The sequence below is a fragment of the Vulpes lagopus genome, chromosome 8 (assembly GCF_018345385.1).
Source record: "Vulpes lagopus strain Blue_001 chromosome 8, ASM1834538v1, whole genome shotgun sequence".
Classification (NCBI taxonomy): domain Eukaryota; kingdom Metazoa; phylum Chordata; class Mammalia; order Carnivora; family Canidae; genus Vulpes; species Vulpes lagopus.
The window spans coordinates 92127908-92147280 of NC_054831.1; the positions used below are offsets into that span (position 1 = coordinate 92127908).

General features: G+C 35.0%; 1 protein-coding gene and 1 pseudogene across 1 annotated transcript in view; both read left to right on the top strand.

The window, feature by feature from the left end:
- Nucleotides 1–19373, top strand: part of MTREX (Mtr4 exosome RNA helicase) — a 104061-nt gene that overhangs the window by 13676 nt on the left and 71012 nt on the right. The window contains exons 4-13 of the mRNA XM_041765631.1: nucleotides 411–473; nucleotides 1377–1489; nucleotides 6795–6969; nucleotides 8902–8992; nucleotides 11506–11630; nucleotides 12697–12795; nucleotides 13292–13394; nucleotides 15021–15152; nucleotides 16970–17049; nucleotides 18925–19035. Coding sequence (XP_041621565.1) covers nucleotides 411–473; nucleotides 1377–1489; nucleotides 6795–6969; nucleotides 8902–8992; nucleotides 11506–11630; nucleotides 12697–12795; nucleotides 13292–13394; nucleotides 15021–15152; nucleotides 16970–17049; nucleotides 18925–19035 — 1092 coding nt within the window. The remainder of the gene's footprint in view (nucleotides 1–410; nucleotides 474–1376; nucleotides 1490–6794; nucleotides 6970–8901; nucleotides 8993–11505; nucleotides 11631–12696; nucleotides 12796–13291; nucleotides 13395–15020; nucleotides 15153–16969; nucleotides 17050–18924; nucleotides 19036–19373) is intronic.
- Nucleotides 10495–11050, top strand: LOC121496856 (annotated as a pseudogene).

Here is a 19373-nt window from a genome sequence, read left to right on the forward strand (position 1 = left end):
ATGTGGGACTTGATCCCAGAACCCCAGGATCACGCCCCGAGCCAAAGGCAGATAGATGCTCAACCATTGAGCCACTCAGTGCCCCTCCATACAGCTTTTTTGAGCAATATGTTAGTTATGGGAAATACAAAGATACCAAGGATAGGTCCTAGACCTCAAACACATTTTCTTTGGGGAAATAAACTTAATTGGTATTAATTACATTACCATTAGATAAATGCAAGTAGGGGTTTTTTGATTATCCTATAGCTTTAGCATTTATCTTATTATTAAAGGCAGTTATTTAATTTTACAATGTCTAAGACTATCAAATACTATCACTTGTGTTTTTCAAACTATCATTAATTATGGAGTATTGAATGTATCAGTTCTCCAAATAGTAAGTTGTTGACTCTGTTTTTTAACATCAGGTTGCGCTTCCTGCAGATGAAGATTATTTACCACTTAAACCTCGAGTTGGAAAAGCTGCAAAGGTCTGTACTTTAGGCGGTACAGTTTGTACAGTTTTGTGTCTCTTCTAAAAATCCTAAGCTCTTTGAAATGAGATTTTTATACTTCCAGTGTATATAAACCAAGAATAAGCCACCTGAAGTCAGATACAGTGAGAACTAAATCAGTAAACAACATGATTTTAAAGAGGCATCATGTGATGAGATTTTTAAAAATGAAAGTAATGATTCTTCACCTTTTTAAAGAATCTAATCAAAATTATCAAGCTTTCTCTAAGAACAAAAGCATGTGTACAATAAGTTATACATATAGTTTGGGGAGTTTAACATTTAACAAGCTTTTAAGGAGCTTAAACTAATGCTTGTATTGAGTGGATTTTGAAGTTCTGATAGAACTCAAATAATAAATACAAGCTTTCCAAGTCATGTTTTCCCTAACTGAAGAAGGCAGAATGATGGAGTAAGCATGAACTCTTTAAAATCTAGTAGATATATTATTCTATCTCTGCTGAGTAAACTTAAGTGGGAACTTTGCTTTTCAGAGCTTTAGAGTTCCCATCTGTGAAATGAAAGAATATTTATTTTAGGGGTTATCATGGGTCAATAATAATAATATATGGAAAATGTTGCTTAGTGCCTACCACAAAACATGTTGATAAATGGTAATGTTCCTGTGTTGTAACTAATATAATGTGTATATTGGCAAAGTAAATTGAAAGATTAGACAGTATAATTAACTTCTTCACTGTTTAGTTAAAGGTTTTTTTTTTTTTTTAACTCTTCCTAACTTTCTCTTTTGGGTAGCATATTTCTTAAATAGAATAATAAATGCTCTCAGAATGCTTTGGAGGGGTAGCATTCCTTAATTTTAAGTGTGTTCTGAATGGCACATATTTTAATGTAGATATTGTTATTGTCTTTTTATAGGAATACCCATTCATTCTTGATGCTTTTCAAAGAGAAGCCATTCAGTGTGTTGATAATAATCAGTCTGTTTTAGTATCTGCACATACATCAGCAGGAAAAACTGTGTGCGCTGAGTGAGTAGCTTTATCTATAAAGGAAATTTTAAGCCTGTTAATACTTGTTTTATGTATGTAGGTGCTCCTGTGTTGGTTTATAATCTCATATCTGCTTGCTGGATCGACTCCTTTGTTATTATGTAATTCTTTAACTCTTATAATAGTCTGTTTTGTCTGACAAAAGTACAAAAGTATAGTTAACCCCTGTTTTTGTTTCCATTTGCATGGAATATCTTTTCCCTTTCCTTCATTTTCTGTCTGTGTGTGTCCTTACGTCTGGAGTGAGTCTCTTTAGGTAGCATATAGCTGAATTTGTGGTTTTTTAATCTATTCAGCTACTTTTTTTTTTTTTGAGAATTTACTCTATCTACGTTTAAAGTAATTATTAATAGATATATACTTGATGCCATTTTATTAGTTGTTTTCTGGATGTCTTGTGCTCCTTTGTTCTTGTTCTCTTTGTGCTTTTTTTTTGTGTGTGCTTTTTAAATGAAATTTTAAAATAATTTTTTGTTTCTTTGACACTTTAAAAGTTTAAGTTTTTCTGTTTGATTTCTGTAAGTGAAGATAGTTTTCCTTCTTTCTTTCTACTTTAGATACTTTTAATGTCTTTGCTTATTGAACTGGTTAGGAAATCCAGTATAATGTTGAATAGAAGTGATGAGAGAACATCTTTGCCTTGTTCCTGAGACTAAGTCTTCCATCAGCATGCTGTTATCTGTAGGTGTTTTATAGATGCCTTTTATCAAGTTGAGGACGTTCCCTTCTATTCCAAGTTTGCGTGTATATGTGTATATGCATATAGGATATTTAGTTATTATATCTTGTCAAATGCTTCTTTTTTCTGTTACTATGATGAATGCATTAATTTTAAAATAATAAACCATCCTGAGATAAACTCTGCAAGGTCATGATAAATACACCTATTAATAAACTGCAGTATTGTGATTTATAAAAAATATATATTTGGTCATTCCAGTGGTTTTATCCGTGGTTCTTAGGTCAGGATTCCTAAAACTGTTGGAAATTTCATGTGATAAGAGCAGTAAAGATGTCTTTTATTAAATTAATTATGTGACTTGGAAGAGGGGCTGATACACAGGAGAACCACTTATATGGTTTTCCACCCACCCTCTTCCCTGACCTCCACTGAGGATAGATGGAAAAGGGCTGGAGGTTGAATCAGCCAGTGGCCAATGACTTAGTCATGATTCTTTAGTGAAGCTTCCATAAAAAAACAAAAGAACTCGGGTCATTGGGTTTTCAGGTTGGTAACATGTGCAGGTGTCCCTAGAACAGATGTTCCAGGAGATGGCGCACCTGGATGGGAAGGGCATGAGAGCTCTTCATCCTTTTCCCATGTATTTCTTCATCCAGTTGTTGATTCATATATTCTTTAGTATACTGATAAATGTAAGTAAGTGTGTCCTGAGTTCTGTGAGCTGCTTTAGCCAATTGGTCCATACCAAGGAGGAAGCTGTTGGAACCTTCAATCTGAAACCGATTGGTCAGAAGCACAGGTAACTGGCTTAGGACTTGCTACTGGCATCTGAAGTGGGGACTGGAAGGCAGTGTTTGTAGAACTGAGCCCTTAGTCTATAGAATCTGATGCTGTCTCTGGTGAATATCAGAATTTAGTTGAATTCTCAACACCCTACTGGTAAGAATTGCTTGGTGTTATGAGTAGGGGAGTCCCCCATGTGTCATCGGGTTCTAGGAACCTAAAAAATTCATGTTGGTAAATATATTATTGGATTAGATTTTCTAAAAATGTGTTAAGAATTTTTGCGTCTTTGTTCATAAAGGATATTGGTCTGTAGTTGATTATAATATCCTTTCCTAGTTTTGCTATCAGGGTGATGTATTTTTTTAATGGTCAGCCTGTTAGAGGGTGATCAGTCATACTGATCTTAGAGAAAAAGTTTTTGGTTTCATTGATTTTGCTCTGTTTTATTTTCTATTTTATGAGTCAGATTCGGATTTGGGGGACTCATTTGCTCTCCTTTTTCTAGCTTTATGGAGGAAAGATGAAGTAATTGATTTGAGACCTGTCTTTCACTAATATAGGCATTTAGTGGTATAAGTTTTTCTTTAATATTGCTTTAGCTACACCACAGATTTTGATTTGGTATATTTGGGAAATGCTTTTGGTATGTTTCCAAAATAATTTGATGTTTTGGTATGTTGTTTGATCCAGATTTCTGTGTGGCATTATTTTTCTTTTTCCTGGAGAAACTCTTTTACATTTATAGTAGTACAAATCTTCTAATGAAAAATCCTTTCAACTTTTTATGTCTAAAATACCTTTTACTAAAAAAAATAAATAATAAAAATAAAATAAAATAACTTTTACTTTGTCTTCATTTTTGAAAGCTGTTTACACTCCATATAGAATTCTAATTCTAAGAGTACCTTTGGACTTGTGTAGTTTATGACCGGAAATCCCCTGTCAACCTTACCTTGTTCCTCTGCAGATAATGTATCTTTTTCTTGGCTACTTTAAGGTTTTATCTTTATCATTGGTTTTAAGCAGTTTGTTTATGATGAGGCTTGGTATAGTTTTTTTCGTGTTTCTTAAGCTCTGGGTTTGTTTTTCATTGCTCCCTATGGCTCTTCTTTGAGAACTCTAATTAGGATTATATTAGGCCACTTAAAGTTGTCTCATGATACACTGATATTTTCCATTTTTGTGTGTTTCATTTTGGGCCTTTTCTAATGCAGTGTCTTCCATTACCTTTTGCTTCTACATTGTCTGTTATATTATTAATCCCATTCATTGCATTTTCATCTCAGATATTATAGTTTTCCTTACTAGAGAAGTTCAGTTGTGTGTGTGATTTTTATTGTTTTATTTCCATCTCTACTTAGTACTTCACTTTTAGCTTTTTTTTTTTAAGATTTTATTATTTGAGAGCATTGCAAGCTGGGAGGGGGCAGTTTGGGTAGAGAGAGGGAGAGGCAGACTTCCCACTAAGCAGGGAGCCCTATGTGGGGCTCAATCCCAGGACCCTCAGATCATGACCTAGCCAAAGGCACACTTAGCCTCCTGAGCCATCCCAGCACCCTTTTCCTAGCTTCTTAAACTTATGGAATACTGTTACAAACTGTTTAAATGTCCTTGTTGCTCCTTTTTTCATCTTGTTACTGTTTTCATTTGTTTTGATTGACTTCCCTGCATTTCTCTGCTTCTTTGCATATTGCTTCTATAGAATGTTGGGCTGCTTTTAATTTCATCATTATCTTGAAGTAATTTGATTATAATGTGGTTTTACATAGTTCTCACTTTTCTTATGCTTGAGTTTATTGGGCTTTCAGATTTGTACGTGTATTATATTTTTTATCACATTTGGGATATTTTCAGCTTTTTTTTTTTCAAGCATTCTCCTTCCTCCTAGTTCCTTGGGGACTTCAACTTCTATCATGCCACTTTAGGTTGTCTCAAAGCCCACTTATACTCTGTTTTTATTATTTTGGGGTTTTTTTGAAGTTTATTCTTTTTCACTTTAGACAGATTTTCTTGACAAGTCTTCAAGTTTATTCATCTTTTTTTCTGCAGTGCCTAATCTGATTTCATTTTTATCCATTGTATCAAATCAGACATTGGATTTTTTATCTTCAAAAGTTTGAGTCTTTTAATGTTTTCTAGCGCTGAATGTTTTGCTGCTGCTGTGAAGGCTTTCTTTTCTTTTTTTTTTTAAGAGACAGAGACAGAGAGAGGCAGAGACACAGGCAGAGGGGGAGAAACAGGCTCCCCACAAGGAGCCTGATGTGGGATTTGATCCCAGACCTTGGGATCATGCCCTGAGCTGAAGGCAGATGCTCAACTGCTGAGCCACTCAGGTGTCTCCTGTGAAGGTTTTCTATTTGTCTTTGTTATTCAGCAGTTTGACAGTGCTTCTAGGTGAGATTCTTTTTTATTTTTTCCTGCTTTGGTTCATTGTTCTTGTCAGATCTGTAGATTAATATATTTTTAAAGAAATTTAGGAAGTTTTCATTGTTATTTTTTGAAATACTTTTATCTCACTTTGGAACTTCCGCTGGGACACTTGAGGTTCTCTATTTTTTTTCTTTTGTTTCTTTCTTTAAATTTGGTCATTTTTGTTGATTTATCTTCGTAAATCTAGTGATACTGCATATTTACCAATACTATTCTATCATCTCAAATCTGCTCTTGATCCCATCTAGTGAATTCTTCATTTTAGTTAATACTTTTCATCTGTAGTGTTTTCATTTATTTATGGTGTAGTAATACCATAAATATCTCTTGTAATGGCCTGTTGAATAATTATTTTCTGTTTCCTTTCTTACATGACTTCTATTTTCTGGACATGTTTCGGATAGCTGCATTTAAGTCTTTGTCTACTGAGTCCAACATCTGGACCCACTGAGAATTAGTTTCTCATGACTGCCTTTGTCCCCTATGTATGGATCATACTTCCTGTTTCTTTTTGTATCTTCTATCTAATTTTTTGTTCGAAAGTGGACATTTTAGGTAATATATTGTAGCATCTCTATATCCTTTTCAGTTTCATATCTATCTCTTAAACTATGTATTTGATCATGTTCGGACAGCTTTTAGTTATTTCAGTGTTTGGGGAGTAAGGTTATATGTTTGTGATGAATAATATTTTTGTTTCTCCAATTAGATTATGAGCCTGTTGTGGGCCAGAATTATATTTTAAACAAGGACACTCTACCACAGTGCTAACCTTAGTTATCATTTCATAGTCTTTATTTAAATACCTAATAGAATTAAAAAAAAAAAAACCTAAACTATTACATTTTGTTAATAGCTGTGCATGAACTTTTCAAAATTAGAACCATGATTCCCAAGCAAGGAATGATTTGGTAATTATTACATGTGGGAAAGAATACATCTGGATGAACTTATTTTTGAAACTCAGAAGAACAAAATTTCATTTTCCAGGGTTTGCTAATTGTATATATGTATGTATAAAGTGACAGGCAGAGCCTCTAAACTTTTGGAGACCCATTTCTAGAACTAAAAGTTTTTTACTTCCAAGAAACAGGGTAATAACCTTTAGTAATCTTTTGGTATTAGTAATTAAGTTACGTTAATTTCAGTAGTCCACAAATATTCTTGTTTATTTAGACCACTACACTTCATATTTATTATTATAATTATTATTTTAAGAGCTTGTCACTAGTAAGTAGAATAAGATATTAATGTTCTGCAAAGTCCATTAAGATAAGTAACTAGGGGAAGTTGGGACATAATTTATACATTAATAGAATTTTTAAAAAATTATGTAGTTTAAAGAAAAGGTTTTGAATACTTTATTATTTGCTTTCACATTTTTAGGTATGCCATTGCATTAGCCTTAAGGGAAAAACAGCGTGTAATATTTACCAGCCCAATTAAGGCTCTGAGTAACCAGAAATACCGGGAAATGTATGAAGAATTTCAAGATGTTGGTTTGATGACTGGAGATGTTACTATTAATCCTACAGCATCTTGTCTTGTTATGACCACAGAGGTAATTTATATCATGCTTAATCCAGTTTTTCCTTTTTAATTTTATTAATCTATTTAATTAGAACATCTAATGCTTTATCAGTTCACCTATATAGATAAAATGTAATACTTTATTTTTTGAATAGATTTACTTGAAAAGGAGAAATTCACCTTTAAAGGATTTAGTAATTCTATAAATTTAAGTGTAAATTATTAATTCTGTTACTTGTTACATGACTGTCATTTTTTTTAAGGTTTTATTTATTTATTAATGAGAGATGCACACAGAGAGAGAAGGGGGTGCAGAGACATAGAGGGAGAAGCAGGCTCCATGTAGAGAGCCTGATGTGGGGCTCAGCCCCGGGTCTCCAGGATCAGGCCCTGGGCTGAAGGTGGCACTAAACCACTGAGCCAACCGGGCCACCCATGACTATCATTGATAGAATTATTTTTCACCTAATATTTTTAAAAGACTAGGATCCCTGGGTGGCGCAGCGGTTTGGCGCCTGCCTTTGGCCCAGGGCGTGATCCTGGAGACCCGGGATCGAATCCCACGTCGGGCTCCCGGTACATGGAGCCTGCTTCTCCCTCTGCGTAATTCTATAAATTTAAGTGTAAATTATTAATTCTGTTACTTGTTACATGACTGTCATTTTTTTTAAGGTTTTATTTATTTATTAATGAGAGATGCACACAGAGAGAGAAGGGGGTGCAGAGACATAGAGGGAGAAGCAGGCTCCATGTAGAGAGCCTGATGTGGGGCTCAGCCCCGGGTCTCCAGGATCAGGCCCTGGGCTGAAGGTGGCACTAAACCACTGAGCCAACCGGGCCACCCATGACTATCATTGATAGAATTATTTTTCACCTAATATTTTTAAAAGACTAGGATCCCTGGGTGGCGCAGCGGTTTGGCGCCTGCCTTTGGCCCAGGGCGTGATCCTGGAGACCCGGGATCGAATCCCACGTCGGGCTCCCGGTACATGGAGCCTGCTTCTCCCTCTGCCTGTGTCTCTGACTCTCTCTCTCTCTCTGTGTGACTATCATAAATAAATAAAAATTTAAAAAATAAAATAAAAGACTTACTGTCAGGGACATTGACGGTTTTGCATACATAGATTCACATAAGTAGTGGCTTTTCTTTCCATTTGATTTTTTATTTTTGTATCTTAGTGTTGATAAAAATACATCAATAACTTTTTAAAAATGTCCAGTTAAGTTTAGCTTCTTCCCCATGGTGATAGTCAAGTTTCACTTAAAACATATATACTTATAATATCTTAGGTTTTGAGCACAGCTATCTTTATACAGATGTATCTTTTATACATTCTTGAATTATATCCCTGCATTTTACAAGGACATGGTACAATAGACAGCATAAATTAACTTCTGGTATGCCAGGCAAAAGCATTGCTCACTTTTCATTCTGGTACCCAAAGTAAGTTTCCATTCCCAAAGCATTTTTCCATGTGTGGAAGATGTTCTTTAACTCAAAAATCAGAATACTAGGTGCCAGAGAATATCCATGTTGTGAGATGAAGCAAAAAAAAATCAGTAAACAGTATAAGGTACCATACATTGAATAGAAGACCATTTTAAGTTACTTTCATGTCCTAGACAATGTGGATTTTGTGATAAGTATTATATGTACAATAAAGTGGGTTTGTATTTAACATATGTGCCGGTAGTGGTGGTAATTCTCTCCATGAACTGTATCTGATTAGTAACTGTTGAGAAGTCACTTATTTTGGTTTTAAGAGAGAAGGAATATTATTTGGTTTATGAACCATATTTAAAATATATAACCTAAAAAAAAAAAAAAATAAATAAAATAAAATAAAATATATAACCTAAAATTATTTTTTTTTCTATTAAAAAAGCATTTCCAAAATTCCTCTTTAGGAAGATGAACTTCTGTAATGTTAAAATTTTGCTAAATTGTTCATATTTTTTTTAGATTTTAAGAAGTATGCTGTACAGAGGTTCTGAAGTTATGCGAGAAGTAGCGTGGGTCATATTTGATGAAATTCATTACATGAGAGATTCAGGTATGTTCTGTCATGTTGCTGAGATGTGTGCCATGTGTTTTCCTTAAAGGCTTTAGGAATTTTGAATAAGTAGTTGTTGAATGTTGCTTTTAGTTTTCATGTGGCTAGAGTTGTAGTAAACTAAATTGTGGGAAACATGATACAGTATTTCTGATGGGATCTCGTTTAACTGCCACTTCTTAAATAGTAACTGGGTGAAAAAAATGCAAATTCATACAAAACAATTGGAATTTAAAAAAAAAATTTTTTTTAAAGATTTTATTTGGGAGAGAGAATGAATAAGCAGGGGAGAGAGGCAGAAGGAGAAGAAGCAGCACGCTCCCTGCTGAGCAGGGAGCCTGACTCAGGGCTCGATCCCAGGATCCAGAGATCATGACCTGAGTTGAAGGCAGATGCTTAACCAACTAAGCCACCCAGGCGCCCTGAAGCTAGTTTGCTTTTATTTTTTTATTTTTATTTATTTTTTTTGCTAGTTTGCTTTTAATAGAGAACTCTAAAATCAGTGTTAAAGAAATTTTTAAGATTTTCAGCCTGGAGTTAACTTACTTGGATTTTTTATTAGTATTTCAGTTTTTAAAAACTAAGAAATGTGGGTTTATGGTTAAAAAAATAAAATAAAATAGGGATTATGAAATAAAATGAGAAAAAAAATAAATATCCGTTTACTTGAACCATTACACTGCTGTAGGGAAAAGTAAGTATACTTGGAATTTTGAGTGGAACTGGGAGAGCTAATGTTAACATTTAAAAGTTACATATGTACATATTTAAACTCAGTTTTTATTTAAACTAAAGCACTGAGTTAACCTATATTTATAGTGAAAGTAATATAATTTATGAAATCATTTACCTTTTAAACATTTCACCCCTTTCAAATTCATAAAATTAAAGTTTTTTTTTTTTTTTTAAGATTTTATTTATTTATTCATGAGAGACTGAGAGGCAGAGACCTAGGCAGAGGGAGAAGTAGGCTCCCTGCAGGGAGCCCAATGTGGGACTCCATGCCAGGACCCCAGCATCATGCCCTGAGCAAAAGGCAGATGCTCAACCACTGAGCCACCTAGGTTCTGAACAGAGCTGTTCTGGTTTTAAAATCATGAATCCTGTATTTGTTTTAAGAGGAATCTCTCAACTGATTTTTCTAGATTTTTTTTTTCATTTAAATAAAAACTGACATAGTTTTGCTGCTCATCAAATCTTTCATGTCTAGAGATCACGAGGGTTATTTGGGTGAAAGATGCTATATGGTATAGTAATGGTGTATCTTTGAAATTTGTTGCTATAGGGCAGCCCCGGTGGCTTAGCTTAGCGGCTTAGTGCCTCCTTCAGCCCAGGGCAGGATCCTGGAGACCAAGGATTGAGTCCCACGTCAGGCTCCCTGCATGGAGCCTGCCTCTCCCTCTGCCTGTGTCTCTGCCTCTCTCTCTGTGTCTCATGAATAAATAAATAAGCTCTCTTCTTTCCACCGCCATCCTGGTTGCGTGTGGTTGACTGTGATCACCATGTCTTCTCACAAGACTTTCAGAATCAAGTGATTCCTGGCCAAGAAACAAAAGCAGAATCGTCCTATTCCCCAGTGGATTCGGATGAAAACTGGTAATAAAATCAGGTACAACTCCAAGAGGAGGCATTGGAGAAGAACCAAGCTGGGTCTATGAGGAAGCGTCGCAGTCATGAAATAGCAAACATAATTGGCACACATATTTAAGCTGCATGGAGATCACATGTTCCTATCTTATCAAAATGGAAACATCCTTCCTACCTTGCCAATAGACATGTCTTATCAAGGGAATGATTTTCTCTGTTACTATGCCTCTATACCAGTAGGTTGGTTCAGTAATAAATGTGAGACTTTTCAGCTGAGCTGCTGTTGTGTCCTGATTTGTGAAGTACTGAATTCCCCCTCCTGTCAGATCTCACGTAGCACTGTCTGATAGAACTTTCTGCAGTGATAGAAATGGCCCTTGACAACGAAGTATTTAAAGTGTGGCTAGGGGACACCTGTGCGGCTCTGTCTGCTAAGCGTCTGCCTTTGGCTCAGGTCTTGACGGGGAGTCAGCACATCTCCCCCTCTGCTCTTCCCCCTGCTCATGTGCTTTCTCTCAAATAAAATCTTTTAACAATCAATCAGTCAATCAATAAATGTAAAATCTTTTTTTAAAAAAGAGTTTTGTTGTTATAACTTTTCTAAAAGGCATTAATTAACTTCTCTTTCTCAAAGTGAGATGGAAATACTATTTCCATTGTCAGGGATTCTTGTTATCCTGTGTGAGAAGGATACCATGTGGAGCTGTTCTTTGCAGGGTATTATTTCAGAGCACATTGTGTTTTTAGGGGTTTAGTCTACTAACTTTCTACTGGACAAATTCATGGTAAGAACTAAAGTAGTTTTCATTAGGGGGTCTGTGGCTAAAAATATCTTTGTGTAAAGTGGTCTGCATTCCTAATTATTGTGCTTGAGAGAAAATAATATTAGATGTCAGTAAATTCCAAAGTATATATATTTTTTTCAGAGCGTGGTGTTGTATGGGAAGAAACTATTATTCTGCTTCCTGACAATGTCCACTATGTGTTTCTTTCGGCTACTATTCCAAATGCCCGACAGTTTGCTGAATGGATTTGCCATTTACATAAACAGGTATTTTTTTTTTTTTTTGGTGTCTTCAATATTTAAAACATTGTAAGTTGGCTCTACTATCTTTTATACTTTGTTCTTGATGCCACTTAGAATTAAGAAGACATTTTAATGTAAAAGTACTTCTCACGTCCGGCAAGCTTATCAAAATCATGTGACTTGGTTTTTACAAGTTTGTATTTCTAAGTGCTATCTTAAACCCTGTATATCAACATCTCTGTGAGTAGGAGCTTGTGAGCTAACTCTTAAAAGTTCCTAAGTTGATCTGATGATTTGCCAGGTTTGGAAACTACTGCATTTACTCATAGAGTGAGGCCTTGTAGTAGAGAATTTCCTCTAAGATCTAGTACTAGGAAGAAGCTGGACGACATCTCCTGAGCATGTGATTTGATTCTTCCTATGTGAATACTGTCAGCCTTTTTACTGACTGTGTTTCCCATTTGTTTTTGTAGTCCAACTTTAGCAGGAGTATAGGACCTTATAACAAGCATTTGTTCATTTGTGCTAAATTCTTGGTTTTATTTTCCTGTCTTTATTTTTCCTTTATACCAGTGTTCTTATAAGTTGTTATCTGTTGTATAAGCTCTCTGATGACATTTTTGTAACATCTATATTGCTTCTGTAGGATAGAAACCTATTGGATCTTCTGGAGGAGCTAGATCAATCTGCTGATTTAGTAAACCTTTGAAAACCCTCTGTGGGGCAGAAAAATCCTATTTTACTTCAGGGAGTATTCTGTGTCACCATACTACGTAGGAACAGGCATCATCTATAATTATGGCATCACAGGTCTAGGGTCTGAATCCAAGATCATTATTGAGGCTCATATCATATATTTGGCCCTGATTGATAAAATTGAATAGATGGTAGTATAATTCAGTAGACCTAATTGTTCCACATTTTTCTCTTGCCTGGTTTTTTAAATTTTTTAAGTTTTTTCTTCTTTTGAAATGTTGAATTCAAAAGTTTATTTCCCCAAGGTCTTTTAGGTAAGTTAAATACACTGTATTATTTTGAAGACATAAAAATGTGTTTAATTGTTGATTTTTTGTTGTTTGTTTTTTTACAGCCTTGTCATGTAATTTACACAGATTACCGGCCTACTCCGTTGCAGCACTACATTTTTCCAGCAGGGGGAGATGGCCTGCACCTTGTTGTTGATGAAAATGTAAGGGAGTAATTGTGATTCTTCCCTATAATGTCACCCTTGGTTGTTTATACCTATTTTTCCTAAAACTGAAGTAGAATAGTATAAGTCCATTTTTTTCTTAGGTAGTTTTATGGTCCAGAACTGTTGGCTTTGTGTGTATTTTTATTTCCAAAATTATATTTAAGACTTGTGTTTCTCTTAGGCATGAATTAAGATTTTTCTTCTTTCCCAGTTTTTTTTTTTCTTCTTCTTTTTCAGTGTTTTAAAATGTCTGAAGAACAGGGACTTAGGGCATGTTTCAGACATCTTTTGTTTTTCCCAGTTTTAATATCTCTGTCACCTTTTATTACCTATTATGTACATTTTTCATTCTTTTACTGACCTTTGTGATAGTTATTACTTTTTTTTTGAGGAAGCTTTGTTTTGAAATATGAAAAAGGCTTGGATTTTAAAAAAAGGTTTGGATTGTGGTTAAATATTAGCAAGGTTACATAGAAAAGTATCTGATTTCCAGGGTGACTTCAGAGAAGATAATTTTAATACTGCGATGCAAGTACTTCGAGATGCAGGTGATTTGGCAAAAGGAGATCAGAAGGGGCGGAAAGGAGGAACAAAAGGTAATGTGGAACTTTGTTCACTTTTTTCCCTCAGAAAACTGTATAAATAGATAGTATATGATAAAATGGGATAAAAGGTTCATCTCATTCTCATATATGATATTAAGGTATAATTCACATACTATATAGTTTATCCATTAAAATCTACAATTTTATAGTTATTAGTATATTAACAGAATTATGCAACCATCACAATTTTTTTATTGATATATAATTCACATACCATAAAAATTACCATTTTTAAGTGTGTAGTTCAGTGTGTTTTAGTGTATTCACAAACTTGTGCGGCCACTAATTCCAAAACATACTCATCGAGTCAGAAAGAAGCCCTGTATCCATTACCAGTTATTCTATATTTCTCCTAAAGTCTTCTCCTGCCCCTCAGCCTCACACAATCAGTAATCTGCCCTTCTATGTCTATTTTCCTTTTCTGAGTGTTTCAAATAAATGGAATCATAATTTGTGTGGCTTTTTGCAACTGGCTTATTTCATTTAGCGTGTTTTCAAGGGTCATCCACGTTACAGCATGTGTCAATCAATACTCTTAAACCCTTTTACAATGAAATAGCATTCCATTATATGAATATATCACATTTTATTTATCCATTCATCAGTTGTTGAACATTTGGGTTATTTCTCTTTGTTGATTGTTGTGAATAATGCTCGTATAAATATTTGTGTTCTCCAATTTTTATATAAATTTATATTTATAAATTTATAAAGCATACATTTATATATAAGCTTATATAAATGTATGTTTTCTTTTCTCTAGAGTGTATAGCTAGCAGTGGCATTGCTAAGTCATGGTATTTTTATGTTTAACTTTTTGAATAACTGCAAGAATATTTTCCCAAAATGGCACCTCCATTTTACACTCCCATCAGAAGGTTATGAAGTTTCCATTTCCTCCACATCCTTGCTAATACTCACTATAATATGTCTCTTTGAATACAGTCAGCCTTGTGGTATGAACTGGTAAATCATATGTTGTTTTTTTTTTTAAGATTTTATTTATTCATGGGAGACAGAGAGATAGAGACATAGAAAGAGGGAGAAGCAGGCTCCATGAGAGGAGCCTGATATGGGATGTGACCCAGGGCCCCAGGATCATGACCTGAGCCAAAAGTGGACACTCAATCACTGAGCTACCCAGGCGCCCCTATGATTTTAATTTATATTTTTCTCATGGCTAATGATGTGTTGTATCTTTTCATGTGCTTATTGGCCATTTGTATATCTTATTGGAGAACTACTTATTCAGATCTTTTCCCCATTTAAAAATGAAATTGTCATTTTTTTGTTGTTGTTGAGTTGTAAGAATTCTTTATATGTTCTGAATGGTAGACCCTTACCTATTTTTTCCCATTCTGTGGGTAAAGGTCTTTTCACTTGATTGTTGGTATCGAAGTACAAAAGTTTTTAATTTTAATGAAATACAGTTTATCTCTTTTTTTCTTTTGTTGCTTGTGCTATTGGTATCATACCTAAGAATGCTTTGCCTAATAACGAATCATGGACATTTACTCCTATATAGTTTTTAAGCGTTTTATAGTTAGAGATTTTATATTTAGCTCTATTATCCATCCTGAGTTAATTTTTGGGTTGGTATATGTACTGTTTTTGCAGGACCATCAAATGTGTTCAAGATTGTGAAGATGATTATGGAAAGAAATTTTCAGCCTGTAATTATTTTCAGTTTTAGTAAGAAGGATTGTGAAGCCTATGCACTTCAGATGACCAAATTAGATTTTAACACAGGTACTATATAATATATAATTTCAGTACAGTCTTAATGTTATATGAAATGTAAATATATTTTAATATTGTTAATCTGTTGTGATTAATCTATTGTGTATTGCTAGGATATGCAGTTCATGTTACAGTCACAGGAGGTACTCATGGTACTCACTGCATTTGTAAAAGCTTTAAGACCCTATTTTATTTCCTTCTTTTCCTTCCCTTTGTTTTGTTTTATTGGGAGGTATAAACATATTACTCTATGTAAAATCCAAAGATCCCTCCTGAAAAATATTAGTTTATACCCTCTTGTACTTTATTGCTATAAGCTCCTTTGTTACTGTGGTTCTCTGTGTGACAACTTAAGGTTAGGTTTCTTGGTCAGATCACTTTCTGTATAGAAAGTACTATGCTTCATTATTCTGGAACTCCAAACGACTCTCTCTCTCTCTCTCTCTCTCTCTCTCTGTGTGTGTGTGTGTGTGTGTGTGTCTCATAAATAAATAAAATCCTTAAGAGGAAAAAAAAAGGGAAAGCCCAGGTGGCTCAGCAGTTTAGCGCCACCTTCAGCCCAGGGCCTGATCCTGGAGAACTGGGATTGCGTCCCATGTCAGGTTCCCTGCGTGGAGCCTGCTTCCCCCTCTGCCTGTGTCTCTGCCTCTCTCTCTCTCTCTCTCTCTCTCTCTCTCTCTCTCATAAATAAATAAATAAAATCTTAAAAAAAAGAAAAAATCCAAACGAGGATGACCTGTCCTTTACCTGACTGTGGTGTAACCTTTTAAATATAGTAAGATAACTTGTATTAAATTAATCAGTTATTCTCACATATTATTTGTAAGTATAACTTACTTAAATTCACACAGCTAGGTAGTAGCATAGACTATCAAAATATTCAGCATATTGAATACCATCTCACTTATTATTCAGTTTATCCTTTTACATATGTAATCCTATATAATGAGAAGTAAATAATATCCTCAGTCATCCAGAATCAAATGTCAGTTGCATAGCCTCCATTATCAAGGCACAGAATTAAACACATGTACTTTTAGAGCTACTTTTTACTTATTCATGAGCAAAATAATAACAGATATCCTACATAAACTCCTAAAGTTAGTAATACTTTATTTTTTATTTGAGCAAATTACTCAGCTTAGAAATATTTTCTTATAACTATCAGTGCTGCGTTTGCTTAATGTTGCAGGGTCATATATTGATTAATTGAACAGATGTTTATTGACTACCTGTTATTTAATAGACACTTTATAAGAAGGCAATATAATTTAAAAGCATAGGCTTTGGCATTGCTTCTCTAATAGTTAATAGCAGTTTCCATTATTTGCTCTAAACCTCACTTTCCTCAATAATGGATAATAATAATAATACCTGTAATCTGTAATTGTTAGACTTAAATATTAGATATATGGCACTTAGTATAATTTTTGTTATTAATTTTGTAATAGACTACTTTTATTCATAGATTAATTCTGTTAGATATGTTTTGAACGGCAATGAATGATAATTTTAATCTACTTTTCCTTTTTTTAAAGATTTTATTTGAGAGCATACGTGTGCACATGACCCAGGGGGAGGGGCAGAGGGAGAGAGAAAAGCAGATTCCCTGCTGTGTAGGGAGCCCGATGTAGGACTTGATCCCAGCACGCCAGGATCATGACCTGAGCTAAAGGCAGATGTTTAACTGACTGAGCCACTCAAGTGTCCCTATCTACTTTCCCTTCTGTCTTAAATGCTGGCTCTATTTTTATTCTTTATAGACTTTTATTCTGTGCAATCTGTGAGGTTTGGTATCACTTATTTACCTTTGAATTTTTTCTTAGATGAAGAAAAGAAGATGGTTGAAGAAGTATTCAGTAATGCCATTGACTGCTTGTCTGATGAAGATAAAAAACTCCCTCAGGTTTGTATTTAGTGTGACTTAAGTAAAGTGGATGTTAAGTGTGATAGCATATTTTCAGTTTGCATTTTTTAGTTTTTTTGCTACATAGTGTATTGTTTACTTACTACAGTAAATAAGTTGTATTGAACACTGGAATGATACTTTGATTTATACTTTACACTTCTGAAAAGATGACAAGACAAAAGATGTGCTGTCTAAGGGAATTCTTCTCTGAAAGCTTGCATGGTCTGGAAATTACTTCTGTTCCTAATAATACAAAGTTATTAGTGCTAGTTTTAAGTCACTAAATTTCTTTTTTTTTGAGAGAGAGAGAGAGAGAAAACATGAGCAGGGGGTGGACTGGGGGAGGGGGAGACAGAGAATACCAAGCAGGCTCCATGCTAAACACAGCTGGACCTGGGGCTCCATCTCATAACCCTGAGATCATGACTGAAATTGAGTCGGATGCTCAACTGATTGAGCCATCCAGGCTTCCCAAAGTCACTAAATTTTTTAATTCATAAGGCTACCAAAGAAAACACCTAATGAAAGTCATATGTTTAGTGAGGAATTTGATGTCTACTCTGCTTTTGATCCAGTGGATTTTTCCTTTGCTATTGGAATTGCCTGGGGATTTCTTTTTTTTTTTTTTTTTTAATTTTTATTTATTTATGATAGTCACACAGAGAGAGAGAGAGAGGCAGAGACACAGGCAGAGGGAGAAGCAGGCTCCATGCACCGGGAGCCCGACGTGGGATTCGATCCCGGGTCTCCAGGATCGCGCCCTGGGCCAAAGGCAGGCGCCAAACCGCTGCGCCACCCAGGGATCCCCGCCTGGGGATTTCTAAAATATACTGATGACTGGGGGCCACTCTCAGAGGTTCTGATTTATTTATTATTATTATTATTTATTTATTTATTTATTTATTTATTTATGATAGTCACAGAGAGAGAGAGAGGCAGAGACATAGGCAGAGGGAGAAGCAGGCTCCATGCACCGGGAGCCTGACGTGGGATTCGATCCCGGGTCTCCAGGATCGCGCCCTGGGCCAAAGGCAGGCGCTAAACCGCTGCACCACCCAGGGATCCCAGAGGTTCTGATTTAATCAGTCTAGTGTATATTGTCGTAGAAGATTTTCTTGTAATTTTTTTTCCCAGCTGAATTAGTATTTGAGGGCTAAGGCTTGTCTTTATACATCTTTGTTATCCTAGCACAGTTCTAGTAGTAGATATGTGGGACACCTGAGTAGCTAAGCAGTGGAATATCTGCCTCCAGGTTAGGGCTTGATACTGGGATCCGGGATCGAGTCCCACATCGGGCTCCTTGCAGGGAGCCTGCTCTTCTCCCTCTGCCTGTATCTCTGTGCCTCTCTCTCTGTCTCTCTGTCTCTCATGAATAAATAAATAAAAATCTAAAAAAAAAAAAATAAATATGTAATGACAATTGCTTAAGTGTTAATGAGGATGAACTCTTTCATAATTCATTTGCTTTTAGATGAAGTACGTATTTATATAAAGTAGGCTATATAGTTATTTATTTTTATTTGGAGGTGACTAGTATTTATTAAGTTTATTTTGTGCAGATACAAACTTTGCCCTCATTGCTCTTAGTATTTTGGGAGATGAAGTGATGCTGGAAGATTTGAGGCAGCAATGCATATATGAGTTTCATTTAAAGTATATCTTGTATTAAGGAAAGCGAGGGAGAATTATACTGAATTTTGAGTTTAATAATCTATGGGAATATGGGCTTGGTTTTAGCTTTTATTCTGAAAAAGTTATAACATTTCCTTAAACAGCCTTTTTTGATGCCCACTTTTCTTAATTTGGTTAGTTTAACATTTTTTATTTCCCTTTTTGTACATCCTTGAGAAATAAACATTATTCCAATCACAGGTTGAACATGTACTTCCTCTTTTGAAGAGAGGTATTGGTATTCACCATGGTGGTCTACTTCCTATTTTGAAAGAAACTATAGAAATTCTATTTTCTGAAGGATTGATAAAGGTAAGATTTTACTTTTATTATGCCTTAGAATTCTGTTGTATGAATAGTTTGAAAACTATTGTTACTGTTATTTTTTTAAGTAGTCTCTATCCCCAACATGGGGGATGAACATAAAACCCTGAGATTAAGAGGTGCATGCTCTGTTAGCTGAGCTAGCTATGTGTCTAAACAGTTTGAAAATTGAGAACACTGTTTATAGGCAGCAGTGTGTGTGTGTGTGTGTGTGTGTTTAGATTTTTATTAATTTATTCATGATAGACACACACACAGAGAGAGAGAGAGAGAGAGAGAGAGAGGCAGAGACACAGGCAGAGGAAGAAGCAGGCTCCAAGCCAGGA